Below are 21,320 nucleotides of genomic sequence, written 5' to 3'. Positions count from 1 at the left end.
CCATCGGCTATAGTTTAAGGTCATATCCTATGCCTCGGACTGAGTACCTTACCCCAAATGCAAGTGTTGCAGTGCTCTTCTTTTTATGGTCTAGATTTTAGTGTTGGTAGGTACCAGGTACGAAGATATAGTCAACAGTTTATATACATAAAAAAAAAAAATCACAAGCATTATATACACTTAATGTTGAACTTTGAAATTCAGGATTTCAGCTAAGACTGACCCCACGATTCATGAACCTTCTCTGTCCCTTGCTGTGACCGTTCTTCCTCTGACAGCTAATGTCTCATACACAGACATGACAGAAAAGAAAATAAACATGAAGATAAATATTGTTCCTAAGATTAATATATGCTTATTTATATTTATAGATAAAAATAGTGCTAGAATAAGTTAGAGTATCTCATTAAAATTGCATCTAACAACACTGAAGCATGCGACGAACCAAAGGAGCATCAAACCTATCAGAATTTCTACGAGGACGAATTGTGGATCAACATGAAGATGACCCGGGTCCTTTGCATTTTGTGAAAAGAAATGTTGAAGAGGATCCTTGGTGCAAAGCATCTGACATTGCAACACAAGCTGATGAGTCTCACGATTTGCATTATTTCCTGACAATGGAAGGGTATGAGTATGGAGACTCCCTCAGCAAGGGAGTCAATACTGAAACATGGGAGTTTCTCAGCTATGGTATCGGGTGCAATTTGGAGTGATGGTCGATTACATCTGGTGGAGTGCGAAAGAAGCATCAATTTTGCTGAATACATTTCAATTTTATATGAACGATTCCTACCAATATTCTCAAGTGATAAAATGAACTGAGTTAGCTCCCTATTTATGGAAGACGGAGCTCCTTGTCACTCTGCTAAAGCTACAAAACTTTGAGCTAAAATGAGATTAATAAACTACCATGGTCCTCGGATATGAACCCAATTAAAAACCTTTGGGACATATTAGACTGGAACTTCCGGGGAGAAAAAATAAAAAAGACATCTTCTCAGCCTGAACTTTTAGCATTATTGCATCAGACATGGCAAGAAATTACCCAAAATGATATTCGTCAACTGATCAATACTATGCCTAGCATTAAAAACAGCAAAGAAAATGTTAACCAAGTATTAGTTATTAAATTTGAGACGATTATTGATTTTGTTCTATAAATTATCTTTATTGAAATAAACTGTTTCTATGGGTGTCTATTCTTTTCTGTCGTGTCTGTGTACATATGCACTTATCCCTGGAAATTAGATGTCCGTTTGTTGCAAAATTTTTGGCATAATAATATTAGGTATGATCACAAAGATTTGGACAATTATATTCATAGCCAGGGATAAGAACAAACCAATCAGATATCAGAGTCGCTGTATAAAATACACTGAATCTTTTTGAGTTTTTCAATCATAGCTTTTCGTCTTGACAAGAAAAAACATTCCTGGTCCTGACTGGAATTCTTTACAATTCAAAGCTTCTCTGACTGGATTGATGCTAATTTTTGATTGGTATATTTAATATTTGCAATTGGATAATTTTCTTTTCTATACAATAGAATTATTTCATTTGCCATTCCCTTCTATTACAAGACTGGCTCTCCACACCAGAAATTAGAGATGTCCATTTTCTTTCTCATCTTTTTGATTTTTCTATCTTAATTCTCTGACTGATAACGACTGAGGCATTCCTAGTTTTTTTTTTTTTTTTTTTTTTTTTTCCACCCCACCCAAATGGATCAGAGAGGATTGCAAATTGCATTGTTATGATGACTGAACTTATGCATTCATAACCTTAAAGTTTCATCACTAAGTTGCAGATATTGATGATTTGAGACTAAGAAAGCAACCACTGTAATGGATGTGCATAAGAAGTAGAGATGCATCATTGAATTCCTGGCAAAGTACATTGAGAATGGTGGTGACGATGAAGAAAAACAGATTCTGGAGCAAAAAAGGTCGCTCATTTTAATGGTATCACTCTCGTCTTCATAACTCTAAGTTAAAAAATAACACAAAAATAGAAGGTCTTTACTTTTAGAATAACTCTTGTAAAATCAAACCAAATTGGGACGGGGGGAGGGTAAGGATGCAAAGCTCTAGTAATTTGGCCTTTTTTTTTTTTTTTTTTTTTTTTTTTTTGTATTTATACTGACAGCCTCGACTGATGTTTTAAAGTAGGCAAGAAAGTAATTCTTGATGAAACAAAAATCTACCTTTCCTATTCAATGAAGCATTTGAAGTATGACGAAATTAATATTTTCAGACAAAGGGAAAACAAGAGGCAAAGCAAAGCAAGACAAAATGTGATGGAGAGAGAAGAAAAAGAAAGTAAAAAATAGAAAAGGAGAAAAATAAAGTAAAAAATAGAAAAGGAGAAAAAGAAAGTAAAAAATAGAAAAGGAGAAAAAGAAAGTAAAAAATAGAAAAGGAGAAAAAGAAAGTAAAAAATAGAAAAGGAGAAAAAAAAAGTAAAAAATAGAAAAGGAGAAAAAAAAAGTAAAAAATAGGAAAGAAGAAAAAAAAAGAAAAATCTAGAAAAGGAGAAAAAAAAAGTAAAAAATAGAAAAGGAGAAAAAGAAAGTAAAAAATAGGAAAGGAGAAAAAAAAAGTAAAAACTAGAAAAGGAGAAAAAAAAAGTAAAAACTAGAAAAGGAGAAAAAAAAAGTAAAAAATAGAAAAGGAGAAAAAAAAAGTAAAAAATAGAAAAGGAGAAAAAAAAAGTAAAAAATAGAAAAGGAGAAAAAAAAAGTAAAAAATAGAAAAGGAGAAAAAAAAAGTAAAAAATAGAAAAGGAGAAAAAAAAAGTAAAAAATAGAAAAGGAGAAAAAAAAAGTAAAAAATAGAAAAGGAGAAAAAAAAAGTAAAAAATAGAAAAGGAGAAAAAAAAGTAAAAAATAGAAAAGGAGAAAAAAAAGTAAAAAATAGAAAAGGAGAAAAAAAAGTAAAAAATAGAAAAGGAGAAAAAAAAGTAAAAAATAGAAAAGGAGAAAAAAAGTAAAAAATAGAAAAGGAGAAAAAAAAGTAAAAAATAGAAAAGGAGAAAAAAAGTAAAAAATAGAAAAGGAGAAAAAAAGTAAAAAATAGAAAAGGAGAAAAAAAAAGTAAAAAATAGAAAAGGAGAAAAAAAAAGTAAAAAATAGAAAAGGAGAAAAAAAAAATAAAAAATAGAAAAAGAGAAAAAAAAAGTAAAAAATAGAAAAGGAGAAAAAAAAAGTAAAAAATAGAAAAGGAGAAAAAGAAAGTAAAAAATAGAAAAGGAGAAAAAAAAAGTAAAAAATAGAAAAGGAGAAAAAAAAAGTAAAAAATAGAAAAGGAGAAAAAAAAAGTAAAAACTAGAAAAGGAGAAAAAAAAAGTAAAAACTAGAAAAGGAGAAAAAAAAAGTAAAAAATAGAAAAGGAGAAAAAAAAAGTAAAAAATAGAAAAGGAGAAAAAAAAAGTAAAAAATAGAAAAGGAGAAAAAAAAAGTAAAAAATAGAAAAGGAGAAAAAAAAGTAAAAAATAGAAAAGGAGAAAAAAAAAGTAAAAAATAGAAAAGGAGAAAAAAAAGTAAAAAATAGAAAAGGAGAAAAAAAAGTAAAAAATAGAAAAGGAGAAAAAAAGTAAAAAATAGAAAAGGAGAAAAAAAAAGTAAAAAATAGAAAAGGAGAAAAAAAGTAAAAAATAGAAAAGGAGAAAAAAAGTAAAAAATAGAAAAGGAGAAAAAAAAAGTAAATAGAAAAGGAGAAAAAAGTGAGAGCAAGGATGAAAAAGAAAAAAAATCAAAATCAAGATAAAAAAGAAAAAAATAATAAAGTTTTTGTGATTTCACCTTTTATTATTATAAAAAAAAAAAAAAGTGAATTCTGTTTTATTTTAATTAAAAGAAAAAAAAAAAACATGAAAAATATGCATCACTTTTCATCGCCCAAATTAAAAAAATAAATAAAAAAAGGAGATGCTTTACCTTATCTTTAATATCTTCTACATCTAAATCTGGGCTGGGCGATCGTTCATGGTCAGAGGATTTTTTATGAGGTTGATTTTTTATCCAAGCACGACATATCGGATACAAGGGTGTATTCTCATGAAACTGAGCGAGATCAACACTTCGATCAAATAGCTTCATTACATAAGTATCTGAAAAATAAAGAAAACATTAACATATAATCTTTGAAAATTGTTGTGGCTTTGTATTCTAATAATAATCCAAATAATTACAGTGGTCTAATTAACAAAAGTATGTTATAGAAATACACATCATGATTCTGAGGCCATAACTGCCACGAATTGCAGTATTTACTTCCTTCCAACTACAGGAACACATGACAAGATCAGAAGATGGGTAGAGTCAAGTCAGCATCTCTAAAGAAGGAGCATACCGACTTTTTAAAAATTGCCTGGGTAGCCCCGTTGGCATTCCCCAGTCGGAGTACCTCAAGCAGTAAGCAATAAATTTACACTACCTTAAAGAGAGGAGGCCAAGCCTAGGAGGATTACCTAGAACAAATGTCTCAGCCTGCTATATAAAAAGGTACTGAAATAGCTTAGTTTATGTTGGACTGTCAATATTGGAACCTCAACTTGGCATGGCTGGATGGTAAATGAATACACAAATCTGTTAGATGTAAACTGTATTTATTATCTCTGGGTAAGTCCATTTATTTTTTAAATGGGTAGACCAGCTTATTCCATAATAAAAATTATAAAAGTCATGCAAAGTGCTCAAAAATTCATTGAAAATGCATGAATAGCTGATAAAATAAAGTACAGCTGTCAAGGAAATGTGCATTAATGTTGGGATGATCAACTGGAATCAGAATCAGGAAACAGAAAAATCGGAACTTTTGGGACATTTAAAGCGGTATTAGAATTGGAAAACTTTGTTATCTATTTTCCAATACAAAAAACGATTCCTTTAATTATCTTTTGTATTTGATTTTGTTTAAAACAAAATCTTCCACTAAGAAAACAAATAATTTTTGATTTTAAACTACCAATAAAACTAAATTCTATAGAAACTGTGCGCTTTATGTTTGAGAAAATATATGCGCATTTACTATGTGCTTTTATGGTAAATGGAGGGGGGGAATAACCATTTTATAGTTAAATATTTAGAGATTTATAAACATTCAAAATCATTAATTATATCAAAATCGGGAAAAATATAAGAATCACTCCATCACTAATGTGTATAAATATAAAAATAGGGTTGACATGCCGCAAAATACAAAATAAAAACATGCAGATGGTACAAGATTTAAAAGAAAGCTATTTTCTTTTTTAGAATTTGAAATCTTAGATTTATTATTTCATTTGTTTGTCTGAATCTGACTATTTCGCAGATTTCAACAAATGGTTGATTGGATTAAACTTGTCATTCGATTGCATAAAATAATAATGCAATACTAATATACAGTGCTCTGGAGGTGCACTACAATGCATCAAAAGTGCATGTATAGTGCATAAGATAATATACAATTGTATATAAACAGTGTTCAAGTTATGGTGTGCATGGAGACCTACATCCGGTGTAGTTTGGGGTAAATTCCGGAAAGCATGAGGGTTTAAAGGATGTAGTTTCTTAGCAGGAAGTTTAGTTCATGTTTCAGCAATTCAGAGCGTGAAAAAACTTTCCAAAATTCTTGGGAGCTATGCTGTATTTTTTTTTTTTTAACTTTTGATATGTCTTGTGAAAGGGATATATTTGAAGTAGATGTATTAATGTATAGTAATGTTCTTACATATTTAGTTGCAGCTATTTTGTTATCAGATCATAATTAGTTTAATTAGAGTTATTCGGTTATCAGAATATTAATAATTAAAGCAGTCCCAACTAGTTTGGCGTTATTTTAAAAATATTTATATGGTTGAAAAGATAAGAAAATAAGCTTTGTAAATATGTAACTTGCATGCACTTTTATCCATTGCATTAGTTTTTAACCGTGAATTAAACTGTGTTTTGAACAACCAAAAATGTGAAATGATTTTTTTGCTTCACGTGTGCAAGCAGTACCTCCCCTCTACCTCCAATTTTTTTTTTTACCTTTTTACAATTTTTTTCAGCGGATAATCCAATGGACACTAATCTACCCAATTATGGGGGGGGGGGAATGCAAAAATCAATATTTAAATATTTGTAGAGGGTGCTCAGTTTCTAATGAAGTTATTTACTTGCCTCCCCACAAGGACAGAGTTAGACACAAGCTCGGTTTTTAATGTGGGGAAAATCCAGTTCCCCAAAAAGGGCAATCTGGATAGAACAAAAATAAAAATTGTCTCAGTTCATGAAGGATTTCTCCTCCCCTGACAGAGGATTGAAAAGGCGAAGTGTAGCATCAGAATACTACGCTGAGATCTTGGCTCGATGTCCAGGTAGAGAAATAAAAAAACATCTTAAACTGGAAAGTTTAATTAAATAATGTGTCACTCGGACAAGAAATGTAATTGAAAATAAAAATCAAATTCATCCAAAATTTGTGAACGATTTGTCCAGCTTTAGCAAAACGTGTTTTTTTTTTTTATATTAAATAGGTGAGCAAAAAATACTTAATACTTTTCCAAACGTCACATTTTCTGTTATTGATGTCACTTATTTTAAATTAAATTTATTTTTGTCGGTCATAATTCTTGTAAAGTTTCACACCCCTCATTTATATAAGTTTACATGTTTAAAAGTAATTGGATGTTCAAAATCTAAGGCATAGCATTTGCAAAAGCCAATAATTATCAACCACTAACTGTAAATATGGGTGTAAAACGCCCTCTTCAAAATAAAAAAAAAAAAAAAATAACTCCCTTAATCCTACCTCTAGGTATGAGTGGCCTTCTTTAAACAAAATTCCTCGGTAAGCTACATATAAGCGTCTAAAAACAGATTCTTTCTCAAAGAAAAGTGCATGATTTATCTCCAACAAAAAAAATTGGTCAACTGTCCTAAAACGCTAGAATGGTCTCAAAATGATGCATTATTTTACATTAAATTTATGTGAAATCAACCCGCCACTCTAAATTTTAAAATTGTCTTTGTTTTGTTTCTATCAAGTCTTCAGGATGCTCACACATAATTTCCCTTAGCTCTATCATTAACTCAGAGTGCCAACCTCCCCACCCTCTTATAATTGCACAAAGAACCTCTTAAAACCACACAATCGTCTTCAGAAAAAAGAGGCGCACAGGATTTATCTCCTATATTAAAAAAAAAAAAAAAAAATGGTTAACTACCCTAAAATGCTGAAATTGCCCAAAATGGAGAATCATTTTACATTAAATTCTAAAATAATTTTATCTTTCATTAAAGTATTTCAAGGTGTTCACATGTAATTGCATACAAAGCTACAAATCACATATTTTGGAGATGTGGTCAGATCAGGGGGGGGGGGGTTAACGGAAGGTATTAATCTACAATAATACCAAAGAAATATTGTAATATATTCATTTTTAAATAGTCCTAGATTTCGATTTCAGTTATTTGTACATATAATGCATTACAATTCAGCTTTGAGTTCTTTAACTTCTTTTCTTTTGATGGATACATGACATTTTTAAGGAATTGCAGCATATTTATGTGCATTTACTGCAGATTATTTGGAAACCATTAATTTTTGGAGATTTTCAGTAGCATATTCTGATTCCTTGCACAAAAATACACTTACATGGTAAATGTCATTGCTTAATCTTATGTTTTAACAAAGCTATAGCATTTTTACTGAAAAAGTAGTGTAAAAAATGTGACAAAACACATATGGTCTTAAAGAGGAGAAAATATCCAAACGTTTGAGGCACAAAAATAGTCATAACTTCCTTAATTATAATTGGATTTAAATTTTTTTTTTTCTTTTTTTTTTTTGACATAGGAGCCACCACTTATCAAGGCCTGGAGGCGACTTTCACATATATCTGAGTTTAGAAGTAATCTAGATGATGTAGAATTTTACGTCTTCGTAAGCTCTTCAGATATCTTAGCAGTAAGTGAAACAAAATAGGTGTGCAGTAGTCAATGGGACAATATAATAGTAATCATTAGTAGTGGAAATTTAGTAACTTGGATTACTTAAGGAGACGGTTCATCAAGAACTTGTTTACGTTGGACTTGAAGACGACCAAATTGTAGTCAGCTGGAAAGCTGGCAAACGGAAGAGAGTTCCACAGGTGTGCAGTTCTAAGAAAGAAGCTTTGTTCATGGAATCTACATTTAGGTTTAAGCACAGAGAAAGAGTGGGGAAAATTATTAATAGTGTTTTCAGCTAGACGAGTGTTTCTCATAAGCGAGTTTGGCGAGGGGGGGGGGACATATATTGGAGTCCAAGTAGATTGTTCATCTTTTAACAAATGCTTATAAGTTTTTTTAAAAAGTCACAAAATCTTTTGTGAAATTTTAGAATTAAAATTTATTAGAAATTTCTGGTATCTTTTTTTTAATGAAAATTAAATACAAAGTAAAAATGGAATTTTTACTGAACATTACCGAATAATTAAAAAAAAAAATTTTTTATTTTTTTATTTTTTTTAATTATTCGGTTCTTGTGCAGTATCATTATTTTTATTTATTTATTTTTTTTTACTCGCGTTCATCCCTAACAAGGCATGTCGCCACTTGGACATAAGGGGCTAATATTTGGGACCATGCTGAAAAAAGATTAACAAGATGTTCGTTTACGTTACATTAAAACTTCTGCATATCAGTACAGCCAGGGAAGCAAATAGCAGGAAGGGAATTCCAAAGTCTAGCTGTTTGAGGGAAGAAACTATTAGAATAGAAAGCTTTCTGGCATTTAGGGACCTCAACAAAGAGGTGAGATCTTATTGCTAAGCGAGTTTGTCGAGGAAATGTATGTAGAATGACATTGCCTAAATCCATCCTATTTGTCAGAGAGAAGATTTACTTTTGCAACGTGGTGGACTAGTGGTTGATTAATTAAGGTTTCAAAGATTTTAGGGAAGAGGAGACTAATAGGGCAATAATTGAGGTCAGTCCTTTCACCAGAATTCTTGTACACTGGAACCATAAGGCCCATCTTCCAGTTATTAGGGAAGTAAGATTCAGCAAGGCATTTATTGTAGAGCTTGGAAAGCATGGGGGCTAGCTCAGCTGAGCATTTCTTAATTAGTATAGCAGGGATGAGATCAAGCCTACACGCCTTGGAGGTGTCTAAGTTTTTTTATGATATCGTGAACAGTAGTTAGAAGGGATTGAAGAGTAAGTTTATTTCACTTACTGCTAAGATATCCGAGGAGTTTACTAAGACGTAAGATTCTACATCATCTAGATTACTTCTAAATTCATTTGTGAAAGCAAGCCGCAAGAGAGGAGGCAAATTGGTTTTGTTTGGGTGATTGTCTTTAACTAAAATTGCATTTTAGTTGAAGACACTATTACATAATTATGTGTCGAAAGGAGTTAAAATTCCAAAACTTATAAAATTAAAGACTGTAGTTACCTCCCTTGGATTTTAAGTCTTTAACACCACAAATATGATAAAATGCTATAAATTTTACTTTTACTTATTTTTCTACTCAATCGGTTTTCATAACTTTTGGAATTTTTACTAATTTCAATATAACATAAGTGTGTAATAGAGTTTTTATTACCTAAAACGCATTTAAAAAAAATCTCATACTGCACAAGCAGCAATTTTTCTTAATCTGCAATGCAGTTAGTTTGAAACCATCTAAATTAAACTTAAAAACGTTGGTCACGACCGTTTGACAAAGGAGAAATAGTCTATTTGATAGTGGCTGAAGGTTATAAATCTGAAATATCTGGTATCAAGTACAGTTTTACTTCTCCCCAAAAGAATTTATAGGCCATAAATCAAAAATCCAATAAACAATGGCGAGAAAACTCACAATGAATTTTGTTGACATCAGAACCCGAAGAGTCTTCCTTTCTTTTTCTTTTTCTGCTGACTTTTGAAAAACCACCCTTCTTGGGTGATTGTTGCGGAGATGGGAATCTACAAAAGAGAAATACGTCAAAACAGAAAACATCAGATGGGTGTACCTCACTATGAAATTTCACAATTACAAATTTATCTTGTAAAAATAAAAATTAAATTCATATTCTATTTTTCCATTTTCACCCCAAACAAGGCATATTGGTACTGAAGCATAATGGGCTACTGTGATAGAGTCTAGATTTATAGAGGAAGGGAATAACTTGGATAGAGAGTTGTGCAGCAAAATGTTGACATTACATCTAAACTTCTACATGTTCATACACAGTTAGGGAAACAGGGAGAAAGAATTCCAAAGGCAATCAGCCTGAGGAAAAAAAAAAGCTATTATTAGAGTAGAAAACAAATGTAGTTATTTGAGGGAGGGGTCTATATATATATATATATATATATATATATATATATATATATATATATATATTTTAGGTGATTATGTATGGTTTTACAATCTTGCCACTAGAACCGAAGGCTAGTGGCAAAAACAAAAAAAATTCATTGTCCTAAAATATTAGAATAGTCTAGAAATGGAAGACCATTTTATGTTAAATCTATATACAAAATTGATCTCCCATTCTAAATTGTTTTTCTTCTTTCTGTCACGTTTTTCATGGTATTCATATGTAATCAGCTAAAAGTAGAGTAATATTTTTTTTAGGTGTGAGGTGAGGAGGAGCCAGTGATTACTTAATCTACAAATTTACCAAAATATGTTAACAAACTAAAGTTTTATTTGTGTTGTTTCTCTTTGTTTCTTCTAATGGAAAAGTTGTTTTTTGCTAACTAGACAAAAAAAAAAAAAAAAAATTATTTCCCATTTCAAAACAAATCTCCCCCAAATCTTTGTTTTTATAAATAAAAATTTTAATTAGTTTCTTCGTTTGAGAGATCAATTTTTCTGTAATTTGAGGTAAGTTATCTTCCTTGATATGACAAGTTGTCACCTTAAACTAAAATATGGTGAAAATGGGACTGTATGGAGATCAACTTAAAAAAAAAAAAAAAAAAAATTTGAGCCAATAGAAGAATCCAATTGTTCAAATAATTACAAATTCTTGTTTAAAAAAAAGAACTAATGAATAAAAATTATTTTCAAAAGATTTCAATAATTCTGATAGTAAAAGGTAGTATGTAAAAATGGAATCAGCGAAAAACATTTAGCAACATCAGCTAAGGACTGCAAGTGATCAAAGTACATGGATTATCTTGACAGATTTATATTAAACTGCTATACAGGACATCTTTAATCACCTGAGTCTATTAATAAAGTGCCACACTGAGCAGCATTGCTAATTGATTTGGTTCTAAAAACGCCTTTCCATTGCCACTATTCAAGGGAATGCCTTGAGCCTTCTTCCAATCTGCAAATCCAACAAGAACATTTACTGAAACTTCTGGATGTCCCAATTATACACTTTTTATCACACGTTGAATTCTGTATTTATTGAATAAATTTTAAATAATCGTGGAATCGTAGAATTAACAAAAAAAAAAAAAAAAAAAAAAAAAATCAGATAGATTTTATTTAATGAAAATAAAAATTTTTTAAAAGTCATGTAGATTCATTTATAAAAGAACAAAAAAAATAAGGGAAAAAGAAATATTTTATAATTATTAAGGAAAAAAAACATGAAATATTTCAGAATTTAAAAAAAAGGAAAGAAAATCTCAGTGAGATGAGAAACAATATTAATATTTTTGCTTACAACGCATGCATGCAACAAGCGGCTGGAGATTAACTTAGTCCTGTCACTGTCCCAGGAATTTAATTATATGAAAGAAAAAGTTCTGTGTTTGTATGTCCAGCTAAAAGTCAGGAACTACACACCCACAAAGCTGATATATTCTTTCTCACTATTGCCTTGAACAAAATATAGACACCTGCTTCTCCCTCCTTAAAAAAAAAAAAAAAAAAAAAAAAAATCCATATTTTGGGAGTCACCTGTAACAGAATTAGTCGGAGGGGGGGGGGGGCATTTAGAGTGATTTTTTAATGTTATTATATAATAATTCTTTAACAATTTTTTTTTTTCTAGTTGACAATTAAATAAAATAAATTTAGAAAGGAGGGATAGAGAGATGAGGGGAAAGAGGAGGAGGAATAGGGAGATATATAGAAAGAGAAATAAAGAAATAAACAAAAGAGGATTTATATGAAGTGAAAGAAGGGGAGAGGTTTGAAAAAAATGTTACACACATTTAGATATAACAATTTTTTTTTAATATAAAGTACACACTAAATTCTGTTTCAGCAAGGGTTAACCAAGAAGCGGAAATAATAATAGCCTAAGCCTTCACCCCTCTCTCTCTCTCTCTCTCTGCACAGTACATGGGGACAGTATGTATCATAGCTATACATTTCGGTTTTTGTATCAATGATGATTAACCATGAAAAGAAAATTTCCTAACAAAAACTGCAACTATTCTTCATCCGACAATAGGTAACCGTTCTGAGACGCAAAAAAAGTTATACTCAAAGGAAGTGACCGCCCAGAAAACACAAGGCACCATCATGTACAAAATTGTTGTTACTAAGAATTATAGATGTAACAGAGCACAGACATGCGTTTGTTAGCAACAGCAGCCACATGCAAATGACCAAGCCAGTCGTGTAATGAGACAGCAGAGATAAAAAGGACACGCATGTTCAGAGAAGAAGATATTTCAAGTGCATCTGAGACGTGTTCAAGACACAAAAGGGCGGAAATAGACATGTTACACACGTGGCTCACAAGCGACAAGGAAAGATGTGTTCTGAATATGACAGGATAAAGACAGAGTACCACGTGTTCGATACGGTAGGGTCTTGTTAAGCACATTGGAGTATGAGAAGACTTTTAAACAAGAGACAAGGCGTTATTCTGGAAGTACCTGTAAATAAATGTCTGTTTCAATTGAAAAAAAGTGAGTCAAATTCTTTCCTCGTCTTTGTTTCCTGGTGACTGTCTGCATACAATGTGCAGGTCCTGAGTATTGACATGTAACGACTACATTACAAAGATTACTAGTGGGACTCTTTGGAAATTTCACAGTGCTTGCTGCATCAATCTGTACAATTTATTTTTTACTAATTATATTTTTGAAGTTATAAATACAATAAATTGGTTCAGGAGAATAAGAAACACAAAATTTCTTTATATAATAAACTAGTTAATTCCGTTATGTATATAGAAATGATTATGCGTAGGTAGACGTCATGTTGATTTTTCTGTAATGGATTTTGTCAGTTTTTGGCAAAAATAAATCATTAATTCAAATAATGAATTTGAAGAACGAATCAAATTGCTTGGATAATCATTTGAAGTGAAGGGAAGCAGTGCTTATTTCTATAGGAAAGCTGTAATAAGATAAAAATAGTGTAATGAAACATGTAAATGAAACACTGATCTTTTTTAAAAAATCCATATGCTGAAGTTTTGTGGTGAATGATGGGAGAGTAATAGTAATTATTTATGATTTAGTAAAATATACTCCTATCTCATCTGTGTGACGTATCTAGAAGAGTCAGCTTGGTCAGAATTAATATAAAGTATGATAGAATAACGTAAACGGATTATTTTCTGTAAACAATCATCAGGTACTGGCAGGGAGTGTGACCATAGTGGAATTAAATGTGGCATCTGCATTTATAGTTCTATGATGCATGACTGGAGAGGGGAAGACAACTCTACTGTATTAATACAGTAAATAATACAATAAATTAGCATTTTGAGACAATTCTGGGACAGCTGTGGAAAAAGTTAGCCTTAAGCCTTGTACAAAATGTAACAAAAATAAATCAATAAAAAACATTAAAATTGACAAGACAACAATAAAACAGAAAAAATAAATAAATAAAAATTCAAGGCAGAATTTTACAATAGGCAGTGACCAAATATAATAATCAAAATATTACTAATAATTAAGTACTTAAAATCAATATTATAAAATTTAAGAAAAAAGAAACTGTTAGAAAAATTTAAGAGTTCAGTTTACTATATAAATCTATCTATAAATATAAAAACGAAAATGTATGTATGTATGTATGTATGTGTGTGTGTGTGTGTTCGCTTTTTCTGTGTGTCTACAAAAGGCTTCTTTCAGAGAAGCGGTCGCTCGCTTCACAACTTTTTAAAACTTTTTATATCACATACAAATCGTAATATCTCACAGTTAACAACGAAACTTGCCTGTCTATTTAATTTGCTCGATTTCGGGAAGATAAATATTCAATATTTGTCGCTCGCCGCATGTGGCTTAGTCTTTTTCCTATAACATCTTCGGGGGGGGGGGGGGGGGGGGAAGCGTTCAGCAGTAAATACTATCCCGCAGTCAAACCTGACCTCATTAACGCATTAAAACGAGTACCTGCTAAATCCAAGTAATTAAATAAATTCAAACGTGTTTCCGTAAGCATGTCGCGGTGGGGCAATGGTTAATGTCGCACGTTTTTTTTTTTCACAACTTTGCCTCAACGGTTCGGGTTCGATCCTTATACTTACTTTTTTTTTTTTAACCCCTCCAAACACCCGGGCAACGCCGGGTACCCCTCGCTAGTATATCTAGAAACGTGAATGTGTGTGTGTGACTGTGTACATTTCCCTACGCAATAACTGTCAATTTTAAGACTTTAAATTTGATATACAGGGTATTGAGATTTGGGGAAATCTTTGTGATCAGTTTCCGACCAAAAATTTGGCTGTTAAGGGGTCAAAGTTCAACGATTTTACCTTGGAAAACTCTACATAACTCCGACAATTTTGGGTCTAAACACTTGAAATTTTAGATATAGGTTCCTTGGACATGGATTTAACTTAATAACTGAATTTGAGCCCAAAACAATAAATGTTAAGGGGGTCATAATAGGGGTCAATGTTAAAAAAAAAAAAAATTGACCTCTGCGGTCTACCAAATTACTCAGACAATTCCTGGTCTAAACATTTGAAATTTTACATAAAGGGTATTCAGAGATAGGGCAAACTTTTTAATCGGTTTGAGTCGAAAATTTTTAGCTACCAATATATAAATGCATGCATGCATGCATGCATGATGTATAGTAATACACACTGACGAAAAAAAATCACAGATTTCAAGGTAGTTCTACTAAAATAGCCATATTTTTTAAACCAAAGCACTTCAAGTCTTCAAATTACTACCGTTTTGTTCGGAAATGAATATACTTTCAAATGAATTAATAAATATGAATGTACATTATATATTTTAAGAATTTTAAGCAAATAAAGTGATAAAAATGTGAACGTCATAAAATGGCGTTTTCAGTAAGGTTTTGTAAAGACCCCCACTGACTTCTGAAGGCCCGTACCATGATTGTATGAAGAATTTCATCATGAAATTTAGGAAACAATCAGAAGAGGTGTTAATCAGTATACTGTCAAGTGTTTGAAATATTTTTGACCATTTCTTTTTGTCATGTTAAAAATAAGACTTTAATATGACGAGTATCGAACATTTTTGAAAAAAAATTTCTTCGAACATCCACTAGTAAGTAAATCAATCTTTTTACTATCTTTATCAATTAAAAGTATTATTGTATGTTTAGTAAGACCGTGGTAATTGATAATAATTTAAAAGGACCTACCCGAAAAAAGTTTCTATTCCTCGAGTGGACAAAGTATTAGCAGCAGCAGGTGTAGTATTAGTCATAGCACAGTGTAAACAACACACGTTCTTTAATTTTTATTCACGAACGAATTAAGAAAAACATGAAAATATGAATATAAATGTTCTTATATGTTTAATAAGAGTTATTTTGTTATCAGAATGTATAATAGCAATCCCAACCAATTTGGCATTATGAATCCATTGCAATTTCTCACATTTCTGGTCAAATTTAAAAACATGGTTAAAAAAAAAACACAAAATAAACTTTTGTAGATATATAGCTTGCATGCACTTTTATTCATTGCATTAGTTTTGAACAGCAAATTAAAACAATGTTTTACTGCGAACAGCCACAAATGTTTTTTTCAAAATCAATAAGTATCAAAATCTCGTTTGTATTGCTATTTGAAAAAGTTATCAAAAAACAAATATATAACAAGTGTTATCAAAGGCAAGACAAGTTACTTTTCTATCTAACTGGATATTTTTTAGTGTTTTTATTTAATGTAACATGTTTATTCAGCTTGAAAAACATACAGTGTTTACCGATGTATTGGAAAATTAAAAATGATGCCTGGCCCGACTCTCTTTGACACGGTAAGTTTGAGAAAAGGAGTTAAAAATAAAAACTATACAAAATACTGTTAAAAACCCACCGCATATATGTCGGCCTATGTAACATTAACATATCGAACGAGTTTCTAACAGTATTTTGTCTAATTTTTTATTTTTAACTCTTTTCCCCAAACTTACCGTTTCAAGAGAGAGTCGGGCGCCATTTTAAATTTTCCAATACATTGGTAAACACTGTTTTCGAACTGAATAAACATGTTACATTAAATAAAAACACTAAAAAAATTATCCAGTTAGGTAGAAAAGTAACTTATCTTACTTTTGATAACATTTATTTGTTATATATTTGTTTTTTTGACAACTTTTTCGAATCTATGTGTATAGTAATACAAACCTTCAAAATCTATATCAATATTCTTGAAATTTTAAAAGCAGTTAGAAAACACATCAAACTACAATTAGGAAGCTTTTTATTTCGTTATTTTTTTTCTACTTATTAAGCGAAAGGTATTTTTACGACCTGCTCCAGCGTAGTATAATGGAACCTCGAAAATAGAAATCAACAAATTTATGGAATTTTCTTCGAAATTTCGTAGCGCAGCTTCTTATTAAATTAAAACTAAATATAACATTTGCTGACTTATTTACCTGTCGAATACACAATATATAACTTTCTGTAAGATATTTATTTGAAATGGAAACGGCATTTTGCAGTTAAGACAACAAAACAAAAAATTTTCAAAAGCCAATAATTATGAACCACTAACAGTAAATATGAGTGATGAACGCTCTTTGAAAAAAAGCTCTCTTAACCTCACCTCTAACCCCAGTTAGGAGTGGCAAGTCTCCTCCTAAAACACTCTTTAACCCTAACAATAACACTAAGTCCGAGTGGCAAGCCCCCCCCGAACAAAATACCTCTGTAAGCTACATACAAGCGTCTAAAACAAAGAAAAAAATAGATCCTTCCTTAAAGAAAAATGCACATGATTTATCTCCCATAAAAATAAATTGGTTAACTGTCCGTCCTAAAATGTTAGAATGGCCTGGAAATGGTGAATTATTTTACATTAAATTTTTGTGAAACTAACCGCCCCCACCCTCCTCTAATATTGTTTTTGTTAAGTCTTCAGTATGCTCACTCATAATTTTCCTTAGCCCTACAATTAATTCAAAATCCGAATGGCAACCCTCCCCATATTCTCATTGCATAGAAACCCTCTTAAAAAAGAAGCATACAGGATTTATCTCCCATAGAAAAAAAAAAACAGTTAACTGCCCTAAAACGCTAGAATGACCTGTAATGGGGAATTATTTTACATTAAATTCTAAAATAATTTGTTTATCTTTCATTAAAGTTTTTCATGGCATTTCATACATAATTTCCTAAAACAGTAGAATCACATTTTGGAGGAGGGGGGGGGGTCAGAAGGGGTTGGGTGGGGTTAAACAGAATACCAAAGAAATATTGCAATATATTCATTTCTAAATGGTCCTATGTTTAGATTTAAGTTTTTTTGTACATAAAGCCATTACAATTCAACTTTGAGTTCTCCAACTTCTTTTCTGTTTGTGGATACATGGCATTTTTAAGGAATTGCAGCATATTTATGCACATTTACTGTAGATTATTTAGAAACCATGAACTTTTGGAGATTTTCAGTCACATATTCTGATTCCTTGTACAAAGATACACATATGGTAAATTTCATTGCTTAATCTTGTTTTAACAAAGATATGACATTTTTACTGAAAAAGTAGTGTAAAAAATGTGACGAAACGCATATGGTCTTAAAGAGGGGAAAATATCCGAACGTGTGAGGCACAAAAATAGTCATAACTTCCTTAATTTTAATCGGATTTTAAAAATTTAAAAAGATTCTTTCTTAGCTCATCAAGCTCTTTCTATGTATACCAATATTGAAATATTTTAAGCTATTTCAATTTTTTCATGTGTATTGCTGGTATGTATGTATGTATGTATGTTTGCATGTCTGCCTAAAACTTTTGACAGAGGCGACGGATTTTTACAAGATCAGTATCGTTTTGAAGTTCGACCTTTCAGACGACAAATATCGAAAAATTGGCTAAAAACATTTATATCTTCACCTTCAACTGGGCACTTTTGTACAGGGGGGGGGTCGCTTTTTTCGCCAATATTTTCAAAAGTCATCCTCTCCTTTTGATTGTCTAGTCTTAGTTCAAACCAATGTCACTTCTGGTTTGGCAGTGGTCGTAACAGCAAAGATGTCAGGTTTTTTCCCCCTGTTCTTTTCCTCCTTTGCGGTACGGGTTTGACCCTGCCTTCCTATTACCCCCCCCTTTTTTTTTTGCTCAACACACATCTCCAAACACCTGGGTAACGCCGGGTTAAAATGCTAGTTCATTATAAATTGATCCCCCAATGCAAGCCAAAAGCATAGTTCTCATATCATTCTCCAACTCTGTATAATTCAGATATTAAAAACGCAAGAAATCTAAGATAATAAAAATAATTTAATATATATATATATTATATTATATATATAATTATTCCAGGTTAATATTTTCCAGAGGTGAAGCAACCAATGAAGTTTTAATGAGGTTAATGTAAGAGTGCTCAATAATAATGAGTTATATTTATTTGCGACTAAGATTGATTTTTTTTTATGGAGAGCGCATTTATATAAGGACAAATTTTTTTAATAAAACCATCTAAACCGATTTAAGCAGCCACTCCTCTCCCTTGTGCCCCCACCCATTAAATTATAAATGGCGAGCAAAAAATGCAGATTTTAACCCCCTCCCTTGAAAAAAAAAAATAAATAAAATAAAAAAATAAATAAAAATACTCTCTCCAATCTAAAATTAAAAAACTTCTCTTGATTGACTTGTTTTTTAATATAACTCTTTATTATTTATTTAATTTTTAATAAAAATATCAATCCAAAGGTTAATTAAAATATATAAAAAAGTGCACTCTTGGTCGCAAAATCTGCTCAAACGTGCCATGGTGAAAGTTAAATTGGTATCAACTGAAATCTGTCCTTTTCTTAGTGAAGTCGGCTGGGAGTCCTTATTCCCTATTTCGTCTGAACATAGAAATGATTATTATTTAGCACTATCCGTACAGATTACAGATGCACCTTAAGAAGGTTGGAGGTTACATTGGCTAAGACATAAGATTAACATCCAAGATGAAAACAATAGTCCGAATGATCCAAATAAAATTCTGAAACATTCAATCAAATTGTTTAAAAATTAATTTTGTTAAACTAATGTTGTTTTAATCTCAATAAATCATTGGATGTAAATAGCTTCTAAAACTTAATACCTGAGAATTTTGAAAAAATTTAAAGCCAGAAATAACTGTTCAACGGTTTAAATGCTTCCAAATTTCTTTAAAATTTCGAAATCACAAAATAATCCAAAAACTTAAAATAGCTGACCTGTTTGTGAGAAAACAGATTATTTATGATTAAATATAATTTTCAAAATCCTATTCAAAAAACAATTTGGTAAAAGCAAATAAAGTTAAAATAAAAATCTTTTTTTTTTTAAATATATAAAATTCTGATGGCATATATCATCGAAATATTAATTTTAAACAAATAAAGTTTAAATAAGTAAATAAATAAAAAGTAAGATTCCTGGGCAACAACTAGTAGGTAGAGCTAGTTTGAAAGACTAGAAAAATCTATTTTTTATTTTTGGTCGCAGAGTCATTTCGTAAAACCCCACCTGCAGAATAATAAAAGCAAACAGACATAAACAATATAGTTAGAATAATAAAAAAAAGAAGCAAATAAGACATTGATATTTAGGTAAAACTTGCGGAGAATGCTCTATTTTACAGTTGTTGTAAAAAATGGAAAAATATTTAAATTCCGTTTTATTTTAAATTCGGTACAATTTTACATTACATCCAACTCATCGTTTACATTTACAGGTTAACTTTTATAAGTCTTCGGGTATGCTGACAAGGTTGGAGGTGTCTATTCTGAAAACCGTTCTTAACGTGGGGAGGTTGGGGTATTTGTTGTAAGCATACTCGAAAACCTGTAAAAGTCGACATTTCCAATGTGAACACTTGGACTTATGTATAAAAAAAAAAAAATCAGAAAGGTATACCAAATTGACTTTTGTTGAAGGTTATTCTTTCGATTACTTTCGGTTTTTTTTTGAGGGGGGGGCACAATAATAATAAAAAAAAAATGATTAAAATGGAACAAAATTTAAGTTTCCGTTTCATTTTTACAACAACTGTAAAACAGTTTTACCGATATTTGTTTAATGTTACAACAACAATAAAAATTCTTCCAAGAAAAATACTTATTATTCAAATTCAGAAACCAGTTCCAGTCTGAAAAAGTTTTGATTTATTTTTGTTTGTATTATTTTACTCAATTCAATTTTATGAACAAACACTTAAATTAAAAATTAAAATAATTATCAGTGCAGTTTAACAAAGATATCAAAAAAACAAACAAATAAAAAATCTCTATGATGTACATGCCCATTATGGAATGAAGTTCCCATAAAAAAAAATTGCTTAAGTATTATCTTTTTTTACAGAGGAAAATCAAATTTAATTCAGATCTCATGACAGAGCCATCTTACAAGTTTAGTTACAAGGACAGAAAGAGACACCATAACTCCAACTAATTCTTGAAGTTTGGCAAAATGACAAGATTATTTTCACAATTTTGATTAATTTTAGGTATTTTTTTTTTCTTTCAAAAATTTGTTTCAAAATTTATTAATAAAATTATTTGAACTTCATGTGTGTTTTGGTAAACTTAAAAAATTAGATGGAGTTATCTTCCCTCTTCGTAGCTAAAATTACTAAGATGTCTTGGTTGTGAGTGATTCGACTAAAATTTGATTTTCCTCTGTAAAAAAAAAAAAGAAAACTACTTGATCAAATTAAGCAATTTTTCTTCTTTTATGAGAACGCCATTCCCTAACAAGCACATACAGAGAGAATTTTTTATCTTTGTTTTTTAATATCTTTGTTAAACTGCATAAGCACCTCCTAAATGAAGTTCAGACTACAGATTTATTATGCTCCCTTGGACAACTCTTATTGTGTATTAATACTGTTTTAACTTTTTAAGGAAAAAAAAAAATAATAAATGCATAAATAAATAAAACCCCAAAAGAAAAAAACACTTACAGATATAATAGTGAGTTATAGATTCCTTAATTTGTTTTTCTATTAATTCTAACATTATCCAATAAAAA

At 30.6% G+C, this 21,320-nt stretch overlaps 1 protein-coding gene across 2 annotated transcripts in view; it reads right to left on the bottom strand.

Moving 5' to 3' along the window:
* The window catches only part of LOC145293780 (protein lin-37 homolog), a 62,919-nt gene that overhangs the window by 10,288 nt on the left and 31,311 nt on the right, over positions 1-21,320 (bottom strand). For both annotated transcript variants that reach the window (XM_080140314.1, XM_080140313.1), the window contains 2 exons: positions 9,820-9,926; positions 3,938-4,110 (listed from right to left, as the gene is read on the bottom strand). In XM_080140314.1, the coding sequence (XP_079996440.1) occupies positions 3,938-4,110; positions 9,820-9,926 (280 nt within the window). The remainder of the gene's footprint in view (positions 1-3,937; positions 4,111-9,819; positions 9,927-21,320) is intronic.

Source organism: Euprymna scolopes, chromosome 15, assembly GCF_053919585.1.
Source record: "Euprymna scolopes isolate OS-2025 chromosome 15, ASM5391958v1, whole genome shotgun sequence".
Classification (NCBI taxonomy): domain Eukaryota; kingdom Metazoa; phylum Mollusca; class Cephalopoda; order Sepiida; family Sepiolidae; genus Euprymna; species Euprymna scolopes.
This window is presented reverse-complemented; position numbering and strand designations above follow the sequence as displayed.